General features: G+C 35.4%; 1 protein-coding gene across 30 annotated transcripts in view; it reads right to left on the bottom strand.

The window, feature by feature from the left end:
• RBFOX1 (RNA binding fox-1 homolog 1) overlaps positions 1-11,305 on the bottom strand; it is a 918,315-nt gene that overhangs the window by 6,206 nt on the left and 900,804 nt on the right. For 11 of the 30 annotated variants that reach the window (XM_055709778.1, XM_055709787.1, XM_055709790.1 and 8 more), the window contains one exon: positions 9,883-9,935. The exons of the other annotated variants lie outside the window; for them this stretch is intronic. In XM_055709778.1, coding sequence (XP_055565753.1) covers positions 9,883-9,935 — 53 coding nt within the window. The remainder of the gene's footprint in view (positions 1-9,882; positions 9,936-11,305) is intronic. 30 annotated transcript variants of the gene reach the window in all.

Here is an 11,305-nt window from a genome sequence, read left to right as displayed (position 1 = left end):
TAAAATACTTTAGCTTTGATAGTAGCCATAACAGGTCCTCTTATGTCTTGTTCATCTACACTGAAGTGAAGGAGACATCTCATTTTCCACTGTATGCCCATTTTTAAGGTCTGAGAACCCATTTTAAACATCATTATAATTTTAATTCTCTCAAGCCAAACCTCATTCAAACAGTACAGAAACATCTAGAAAGGAAAAATGATTAATTTAAAGCTAGCCCTGTTTCCAGCACTATAAATTTCCCTCACGACCCTAGCAACATGGAGGAGGAATTGCATGTACTATTATTATGCATGCTTTAATGTCATGACTATTATTTTTAACGCAATGGGAATCAGTGTATTTTTTTTTTCCTGATTAACTGGTATTACTACAATACTGAGCAAGGACTGTAAATTTAGATCTGTAAGAATTACATTAGTTTTGGTGTCATGTAAACCATTAACTACACTGGGACTTGGTGAGTTTTTTGTTTCCACTGCTCTGACCCACTTCCTGCGGCAGGGCTGAATTTTGACTCCACACTGCAGCCTGTTCCTGCAGCATCCTTTGCTGTGTCACAATGCCCCATAAAACTGAAAGGCAGGGATCAGGTGGCTTAAATGCAAGGGCCGCGCACAAGGAAGGAGCAAGCCCAAACACCTAGTGCTCAGGCTTTATTAAATTATATTTAACCCAGCTACTGAGGTAACTAGCAAGTTTACAACTCTGATGTAATAAAACATGTTGCTAGTAGTATTTTACATAAATCTGGACAACTAAGAGGAAAATATGGATAAACAAACACATTAAGCGATTTCAAAATAAAAAAATACTTTCAACCCAGTATTTACTTTTGAGTACATTTTTATCACTCTTTTGCCAAACTAGTAATAACTTACTGTCAGAACTTTAATTTTTTCATGCTACTGTGTAAACTATGTTTCTTCCTTAAAATTAAAGTTATGAAGTAATCCTAATGTGAAAATTCTGACCTATGTTAATCCTTGCTCCTTAAAAAGAATGTTTTACATTTATATTATAATGCTGAAGTTTGTACTGTGATATTAACATAAAAATGCTATTTCAGAATTAGCAAAGATTATAATCTCGTTAAAATAAGAAACACTTCTTCCTTTTCTTTTACAGGATATTGAAATTCCACTTGAACAAATGCGCACAATGTAAACATAAAATAAAATAAAATGTACACAGCATTCTTCCAAATCTTCTGTAAAAGAAAATAAAATATATAAAATTGAATTGCAAAATTCTTATTCTTGCTCCCTCCTAAGTGTACTTGAGAAGTGTAAGCACAAACATGGAAGAATATATTTCCAAAGGGGAGTGAATACATGCTCAGATATTATCTGGGAAAAAAAATGCATTGAAATTCCTCTGTGATGAATAGACTTTTTTTTTTTTCTCCTCAGGGTGACCTCTACCTTCAGAATATGATGGTTTTATTATGATTAATAAATTTCATTTCCACAGAGGAAAGGAACAGTGTCAGCTTAAACTTAAAGCAAGTGGGTTTCTTTTTAAATGCTAATTTTTAAACACGCCCTTGCATGACACCAAATTTAGAAGCTCAGAAGGTTAGCAGAATAGATTCTGATTTCCATGCTGAAAATAGTAAGAAGGATTTAAACTATATTGTCACACTGAAAATCAGTAAGCTAGTTCAGTCACACAGTCATTGGTTCATTTATTCGCTATTATGCCAGCCTGCTTATTTCTCATTAAAATTAGTGGCGTTTTAAAGCTTTGTGATAATTTACAGTGGAGATGATAATTCAAGGATTAAACAATTACTAAAATTTAGGACATGAAAATGGCAAAGTATTTCGAATAAATTAATAGCCAATGCAACGATCTATGTATTTTACAGAATGTTTAATCAATGTATCAAAACCAAAATGTGCACTCACAAAGTCTTGCCTAAGAACACATATGATGAACCATTTTGATGCATCACTAATTAGAACCAGGTAAGTTCTGCTATTTTCCAGCACATCTGGAACAAGTTGGAAACAGGGGGAAAAAAATTGTATTTGCTAGCATTTTGTCACCACACTGGCACTGGTTCTTCAGCAGCTAGACTAACAGCTTACGGGGAAGTAACTGCGGGGAAAAATGAGTGTAGCTGTACTAACCGCTGTAAATGTAGCTGTAAACCATCCAGCAAAACCTCAGTTCTTTACTCATGCTACGCCTCAATTGCTTCAATCATTTTCAGTACAGGGTTTAAAATTGCTAAAATACTACATAAAAGCGCACGTTTTTTTGTCCACTGCACAAATAAAGAGGGTTAAAAGTGGTAATTGATTGTGACATTTATTTTAGTAAGCCCTTGAAATTTAATCTGTTTAAATCATCAGTAGCAGGTATTGATGAAGTCTCTAAAATAGGGAAAGTATATGCCTCTCTAATTGTAATTACCATTTTAGGGTTTAAAGTTCTTTGGTACTATGGCTGTATTTCCATTACAACTAGGGCAGGCAGTGGAGCTCTGATACTGGAGACATTTGGAAGCTCCTTGATAACATACATACTACAGGGTTTAATAACAGCATTAATAAGGAAAAATTACAGTATAAAATATGAACCATGTTAATACATTTTACTCAAGTGAATTGAGAACTACAAAAGGAGAATTTTAAACATGATCTTATTTTTTAAGAATATGATGCACAAATTTTCTGATCACCATATTTCCCCCCATCTTTTAAAGTCTACATGTTGCTAGAAGAACTATAGGAAATGATGGATCTGTTTTAAGAACTCTAAAAAGGGAAGTTAAAAACCTGGTACTACCTCAGCTGAAACTAACTCTGATCTAATTCCCCACCTACTTGCAATGCTAGAAGCGAAGTGTACATATCCCTGGAAAAATCATATTTCTAACTTTTCCACAATATTATCCATCCTTTACTAGCTTGGATTGTAATTGAACAATCAAGCAATAAAAATGCTCCTTCTTCAGACCTGTATGTGTTGAATCTTCAACCAGAAGAACCTTAAATGACTGAAATCCTTGTACTGACGATTATTACTACATTTCACAAAAAGGCAGCTGAAGGAGCGAGACTTGGCTAAGCACGAGGAGGTCCAGCACTCAGTGCTTTGTGTTCCTGCCCTGCTTGTTCACCCAGAAACGGGCACTACGGCTAGCTGTGCCTCTTGCCAGTAGCAGGTGGCATGGGACAGGCAAGCCCCATCTCCCCTCTGTTGGCTCTTAATGCAGAATTGCAGTAAAATTTCAGACAAAGACATGAAGATTTTAGTAAAGAATTGGAAGGAATACAAGGAAAGCAAGATTACCTGGCCTTATCCAGATAAATGATTCCAGTAACTAACATCTTGCTCTTTCTTTCGGTCACATAACTACAGTGAGGCCAAGCAGCAGCAGAGCTCCCACCTGATATGCACACCAGTTACACCACGCTGAGCAGTGTTTCACCTCAGTGGGTCAGCACTGCGCAGCAATGCTAGTCCTGTAGTTTAAAATTCTTTACTACATTAGGATGGGATCTACTTATGGTGTTCAAAGCGTGAGCGACCAATTGGTTTATTTTCTTTTGGATATCAACACTGAGCAACTTTAGGCATTTCAGTCACCCAAAAGACCAACAAGTCTCTATCTTTCAGAAGGCAACAAGGAAATAGGAGTATCCTAAGTTTTTTACTTAAGACCAAGGAAAATGGTTGAAATCTGCTGATAAAAACAGTTTCCAGTCATTTTCCTCAATTGTAAAGGTTAAGAACACTAACATTTTCTATGGAAAGTTTTAAATGTGCAATATCAAACCCTAAGATCATTCTACAAGGGAGGACCATAAAATACTTCGCTGCGTATCACCTTCCTCTTCCACGACCGATAATGCTTCACAGATTTGTGATGTGGAGCAGAGAAAGAACTGGGAAGATGTTGTAGAGACAGACAGCACAATGAAACAGTGAAACTTCAAGGTATACTGCAGTGCTGAACTCCTCTAGATCTTGAAAGCCATGAGGGATTTGCTATTAGTATAGTATTCACATTCCTAAGTTTTCAGAGCTGAAGAAATTTGACCACAGTCTACCATAGGGATAAGGTGATAATAAAAGATTTCCACTAACAGTTCTTCATAAATACATCAGCCTCTACGTTCTCCTGCAGGTTGGAGCAAGAAGAAACTCAAGCCTATTCAGATTTTTCTGCATGCAGCGATGAATCCCAAAGTCTTGACTATTTACTTACTTATGTCACATCCAAATTCGGCCGGTTAATTTTCTCGCTAACTGATAGGCATGTTTTGCAGAAATTCCGGTCATTGATGCTCAGATCCTATTTTAATTTTGATTTGTGTAGGCCAGCCTGTAGCTTCTTTTAAAGTCTGTTAGATGTTTACAGCAAACCAAAGTTGAGCTACCACCTTATTAAACGTGTAAATAAATATGATTGGAATTGGCTAATATGCAGAGATACAGAAGTGCAACAAGCAGCAGCTTCCCTCTGAGCTGATGCTGTGGAACAATCCCAGGGACAGAGCTCACCTTAGAAACTTTCACTCAAGTTTCAGTCTTGCTGTCTGGATTTGCATATGAAAGGATTTCAGTTGATGTGTACTTAAAAACCTAACATAATTCTATGCTAAAACCACCTGTCTATATAATCTTTATCTAAGAAAGTTAGATTTTATATAAACTTCATTAAAAAAAGCCACTGGGGAAACCGAGGCTTGCCATCAGGTGACACCTAAACCCAGCTGTATTACAATGAAAACCGAGTATTTCTTTGATATGTAAAGCATTTTCCTATTACTATTGCTATTATATTTTGAGGCAATACACCTTCAATGAATTTTTATCTATTTCAATAATAAATATACTGGGTTCTTAGTTTATTAAATTTTAAAGCAGCATTTTGTGCTTGTGCGTAAAGTTCTGTAATATACGATCATATTATTTTTTGTTTAATATTTTAAATGCAATATGATAATCTCAAAATATTAAAACTGAATCCTTGTGTATTTAATGTACATGCATATAACCATACATACATGCACACACACAAACCACCTTTTGTTTGTACTATTTTCAGTCTATCAGAGAAAAAAAAATCTGGTTACTTCATTAAAAAACCCAGTACAGAAGATACACACATGCTTATACGCACTTGTTGAGGGCAAACACAGATTATTCACTATTTCTGTTATCAAAGGAGCTTCACATTGCAAATCCTCCATTTACAAACCACAGAACCTCAGCTTCACTTAATCTTGTCATGTTGTCACATTTGACTAGCCATGCGAACTGACCTAGAACTGTAAGCACCAGGAAGGCAAGCTGTCAAAGAGATAATGACAAAGATGCCAAAAAGGGCTGCCAGTGTTTTCACTGGGTGAGAAAAAGGAATTAATCAAACTTCATGAAAGAAGAACAGAGGATAATCAAAGTGTTTACTGATTTTTATCAACTGATCCAATGGCCGAACATCTTTACCACACAACTACCAAGAGCAGTAAAATCTGTAACAAATGGAATTCCATATAAGCAACTATTTACAGCAGCAGTAAACACAAGTTTAAACTGCCAACATAAAGGACACTTGAATTTATAGAAGAAGTTTTATAGTGTGCATTAGCACAACATTTTCTAGTCTTTCCAGAGCAAAAACTTCAGTATCTGCTATTTTTCACAGGGAGAAGCAGTACAGCCTTAAATAAATACTTGCAGAAAGACCTCACAGATTCTCCTCGATCTTCATTTTTTATTTTTTCTGATTAGTGGAAGACCATAACATAATAATAAAAGCATCTCATAGAAAATGGTTATTTTCCCAGTCAAATTGCTTCGTGAAATGAAGTCAAACCCATAGGCAGCAATACTAAAAGGGAAGAACCTCTCACAACCAAACATATGTCTTCACACAGTAATTCAAAAAAGGCTGAAGGAAACATCTCTGAAACTGCGTTCTTCCAATGAGTTAGAAGTTTGGATGGTTTGGATGTATGTACTTCTCGGAAAATCCTTTGAAAGAGCATATCCTGATCAGTATCACCTAACAGACAATATGAATAAGTCAGTGAGATGTATGCAAGCATGCACAGCAAAATTTTGACCAGCTACGATTACTTATGCACCTAAGCAGAGGTCCACCACACCTGGCACCTTAACCATCCTAAGCACTTTGTCAAATATTAATTTTCTTTTAAATAAGTACCTTCAAATTTGCTGTTGTTTCATGAATTAACTTTGTGGTAGTGTTAGTGCTGACAGGTTAACTAAAGTACCCAGGAAAACTGCAATGATTTGAGCGATTGCATTTGTTAAAAATTGCCAATATTCTGTTCAAACTATTTGATAGTACAAACTCCAATGTTTGCTTCTTTAAGCCGCCTGCTTTTAAAAAAAGCTTTTCCTAGAGTTATCAAATTAACCTTTCAGAATGTTTAATCTATTTTGGAGGCTATCTTTCTCCAAATGGAGGTCAATAACTTAATCTAAGACTGTCAACTTCTAAAGCTTTATAACGTATTTCTTTTGCACACACACACACACACACACACACACAGAGTCCCACCTCCTGGGGATGATTCTGCTCAAATATGTAAATAAATACAGTCACAATTGGACAGATGTTATATCTACTTCCACCATGTTTCATTCCAAATTCAGGTTTATAAATACACTTGCCTTTCTCTCTGTTATTTCAAAATCATAAACTGCATATAAGCCTGGGAGAAAAATAATACCAAGCATGCAGCTGCACTTGTGTTTGTAGATGGAAGTTGGACAACATTTAAAAATTGGAGAAAGAAAGAAAGAGTGAGATAAATACAGGACAATGATCCTGTCCCATATTAACTCAAAAACCATAAAATGTAATATGCAGGTACATCTGAGGATGTGCTTGGAAAAACACTACAACATAGCGTTTTCTTTACAAACTGTGAATTTTGACCTTATAAAACCTAACACCCCCCCCCCCCAAATCAAAATTATTGAGCACTGATTTGAAAAAAAAAACAACAAAAAAACCCCAACAAAAAACAACCCCAAACCCTGCTTAAAATGCTAAAGATTCAAACCATGGGTTTATTCTGTGTCTCATTCTGATTTATTAAGAGCCTGATAGGACAAGTTGACAAATTGACCATTGCCCCCATCAGCCAGCAACCTCAGGATTCATTCTTCCCTAATGTAACTATTGTCAGAGATTTGCTTCAGAGATCCTTGTTAAAATTCCATCACAAAACTGATGGGCGGTTTCCAATACTTCCTCTACCTCTGTTCGAGTTCAGATCTGTTTGCAAACTCTTTAATCATGCCTGCCAGTGAAGATCTAACCCAGAAGCACAGAATGTCTCTTCTGAAGAGTAATTATTTTCAGCCTCAGAATGCACTGGATGCAATCAAGAGTGAAATATTATTTAAATTTCCCATGGAAGGATCTCCGTCAGACACTTGGACAGGTTTTCTTTATACAATGTGCATGTAAGAAGAGATACACATAAATACATAGAAATGTGTATATGGACATGCTATCCATTCATTAACACATTTATTGATTCAAGATTATTTTATTCCCAAATCAGAAACCACATCACGTGGCTGAGGGCTAAGTATCCTCTGGCAGGAATGATAAATTATTAGGAAGAGTGAATATTACCAGCACAATCAACCAAGACCTCCCATTTCCATTTGATGATAAAGTTCCAACCAAAAGTTTACGTGTTGTATTATTATTATTTGAAATCTACAAACACACACATTCTTTACAAGGAAACAATACAAACATACATATACCCACATTTCAAACACTGAGCATATTATCAGTATCTTCAATTTATATCAATTTTACAAACACAGTTGAATTACTGTAATTGAGTTTAGGAGCACTAAAAAAAGTACTATAAAATTTTACTGTAGGTGTTTTGCATGCATCTGAAAAACCACAGAAGGTTACCTTTGGTTCTAAAAGTTTATGTATCTCTATATATGCTCCATGTATTAAAACATAAAACATCAGATAATAAATTAGTTGAAAGTCAACTTACAGATTTGAAAGACCGTACGCAACTTTGGCAACTTGTACCACAGGAGTATGGGCCAAAGATTTTTTTTTTTATAAAGCCAAATGTCCGTTAATTCTACGACTAAAGGTTAGGTATACAAGAAACAGAAGACACAGGCTTTCATTAGCTTTCTCCCTCAGATCATATCACAAAAAAGGAACCTACAGTCACCTATGATGGATACATTTATCATATGGTCAAAAACGTATCTAAAAAAAGTACTGTTGTTGAATTAGTTCAACAGAGGTAATTGACTGGTAAACTGAAAAGTTTTAGTAAATATACACAGATATCCATTTCCGTCTGTGTAAAGTTCATTGAATTTACTGATAAATAAGAGCGCTATATTTTTTACTAGAATTCCAAAGTAGTGATACATGGAATGTGTGTAATATAGTCTTGGACACTTGAATTGTACCTGAATTGCGGGGAGGGGAAAGTGTTTCTTAGAGAAATAATTATTGCTTAGAAGGGTTCACTCTGCAAAACAGGAACTTGTTTTCAGGACAAGAAAAATATTAAAGACCCCATGTCTATCTCAAGGATTCCATGTTAAAAAAATAGCTAAAATAATTAGATTTATTCTTACTTAGCAAGGCCTAGATTTATCAATTAGTAGACTCCCTACTACAGCTCAATAATCCAGAGCTGAGTAGGAAGCACAAGTGAAACAATGAAAGCCAAAATCCAAGTCTAGTGAGTTCAAGGAAGTGTCAAACGCTGACTTCTCCAAATGTATTCTCTTAATGATTTAGCACTTTGAAAAATCTATGTTAAATGAGATTTTTATTACAGAAGAACTTTTCAGATTACCACCAAAAATTCTATGGCTAGCATACAGATCATTACAATTTTTGAATATTTTGGCTTTAGCTATGATCTTTTTCATAAATAAATGTTCATTTGTCTCTGTGTAGGTCACTATGGCATGAACAGACAACTCTTCACCTTTCATTCATTCCTGCTAATGTAAAATGCTATAAATAAAAACTTCTTAATACTGACATTTTGTGTCACACTATACATATACCCTTTCATCCTTCCATACAAGCAGCTTCTACGAGCTCAGTGGATTTTTTTGCATAACATTTTTGGCAGAATATGTCCCATCACTGTGACTATTTATTTTGGCTTTCGATTTCTTACGTAGCAACACAACACCATCCTTACCTGAGTTAAGACTAAGACTGTTCAAACTCTATTGCTTAAAAGAGAGAACATCCCTTGACATATTCAATATATTTATAAATGACCGTTACCTTTTATAAGCATCATTCGTTCTTCTGTACCCACGGCTTACAACATGATAGTATATCAAGACTTTTTACTTACTAGAGAGTGATCCTCTGAAGACACAGACCCTCTCTCCCACTATCTTATCCATAGGATAGACTTTGTGAGTGCTTTAAGGTCTGCGGCACCCTTGTGGGCAATATTTGCCCCCAAAGAGTTAAAAAGAAAGTTGTTAAATCTATAGCACTTACAATGTCCTACATACATCTACTAAGCCTTTACTCTTTCCATTAGTTCTGTTTGTTTTGGCTTCTGGAAAGTCACAATCTCAATGGTACTGCACAGTAAGTTTTTATTAGAAGGTGTAACATATCCTTACTTACTAGGCCATATGATATTTAAACTGAAAATAAAACACCAAAGTCAGCAAAATAACCTAATGTCTTTTATATGGCAGAACCTATAGGCTGAAGCTATAAATTAATTAAACTCTTCCAAAGATTTATACTATGGAGTTTCCTATGCTTTCTCTTACGATTAAATGCAGCATGTGAAAAAGGATATTGAGACCTGGATGGATGCATCAAGAAGTATCAATGATTGTTACCTGCAGAGGTGTTACAAGAAATTTCATCTGCTGCAACGAAGACGAATTGATTTCTGCAAGAGAAGATAAAATTCACAATACTGCTTGCTGACTGGGAAATGTGCTAGCTGCCAATTGACTTGATGTTTACAGATGGGGTAGGGTAAGGGTGCTTAATTTTAATGAATGTAGCAAGAAAAAGTGTTGACGTATTTCAGTACTATAGAGTTTATAAGGATCATGAGGTAGACATGCTGGGATCTTTTAAATGAAATAATGGTGACATTTGGATATGGACTATGTACAAACTCTTGCATTGGAAGCTTCATGTTTAGTGTTACAGATATGTCAATATATTTATGAAGTCTAATAAAAATAAAACAATATTTATACTGCTATAGATATTAAAGGGCACTACTGCAAAATATGTAAAAAGCGTTTTTTAAAAAAACAATTGAATTTACTTTGTGCATCTGAAAGGAGGATATTGAAAGTAAAATATTCTGCTTTTTGTATGTCTAATATGATTGCGATCAGAAAATGAATTTTCTGCTATTTATGAAAAAAATGACATAGTATATTCTCATATACTGTCATCCAAATACATAGAAAAGTCTTTTGCAGAATTAGGAGAATAAGCTAGAGATATGAGTAATTTAATATAAACCTTCTCTTGCAAAATTCTTTTTTAAACCAGGTAACATAAAAAGAGAATTGCTAAATACAGTAATATTTAAAATGCTGAAAACTTCATTACGGCACAAATCCTGATTTGATCTTTCTGAAGTCAAAGTAAACAGGATTTGGGTTGGTGGAAACCATGTTTAGGGATTAACATCAAATGACTCCTTTAAGTGCATATAGGCAGCTTCCTCAAATTATTTGAGTGCTGTGAAGGATTAGTAAAGAACCTGGGTGAAGTTTTAACGCTTGGGTGCTGTTTTACTCCAAATTGCATGTAGCTCCTCCAGCCTGCGCTGCTAGGCATGGTGAACAACCGAGGTTTCCTGGTTTGCACAGTTTTAATGCAAGAGTCTACCAAACAGAGCTAGAAGGAACTAGTTCTAGCTTGTACTAAGGACTGCCTGGAACATGGCGCTGCAGGACAATGAAAGCTCTGTCCAGCATTAAATACTCTGAAGATCCTAATGAAAACTGTTCCGTTCAGGAGCAAACGTGTCTTTGGGGTAATAAAACCTTGAAGAGTTAAGCCCCAAGAGAACAAAATCTATTTCTATTACTTCACCTCCAATGTGTTAAAGAGATTTGAAATTCTCATTTAGAAACCTGTGAACCTCGTCACTCAGAAGTTACATTTGGGGGCAAAAAACCCAACCACCACCAAACAAATAAGGAATCTGTAATCCATACTATAGGGACAGGACTGATTAAGATCAAAAGTAGTATCTGATCATTGCCTCTGCCCTGTCTCAGAGATACTAAC

This window comes from Falco cherrug, chromosome 4, assembly GCF_023634085.1.
Source record: "Falco cherrug isolate bFalChe1 chromosome 4, bFalChe1.pri, whole genome shotgun sequence".
NCBI lineage: Eukaryota > Metazoa > Chordata > Aves > Falconiformes > Falconidae > Falco > Falco cherrug.
Note: the sequence above shows the minus strand (reverse complement) of the source record. Positions and strands in the feature narration are given on the sequence as shown.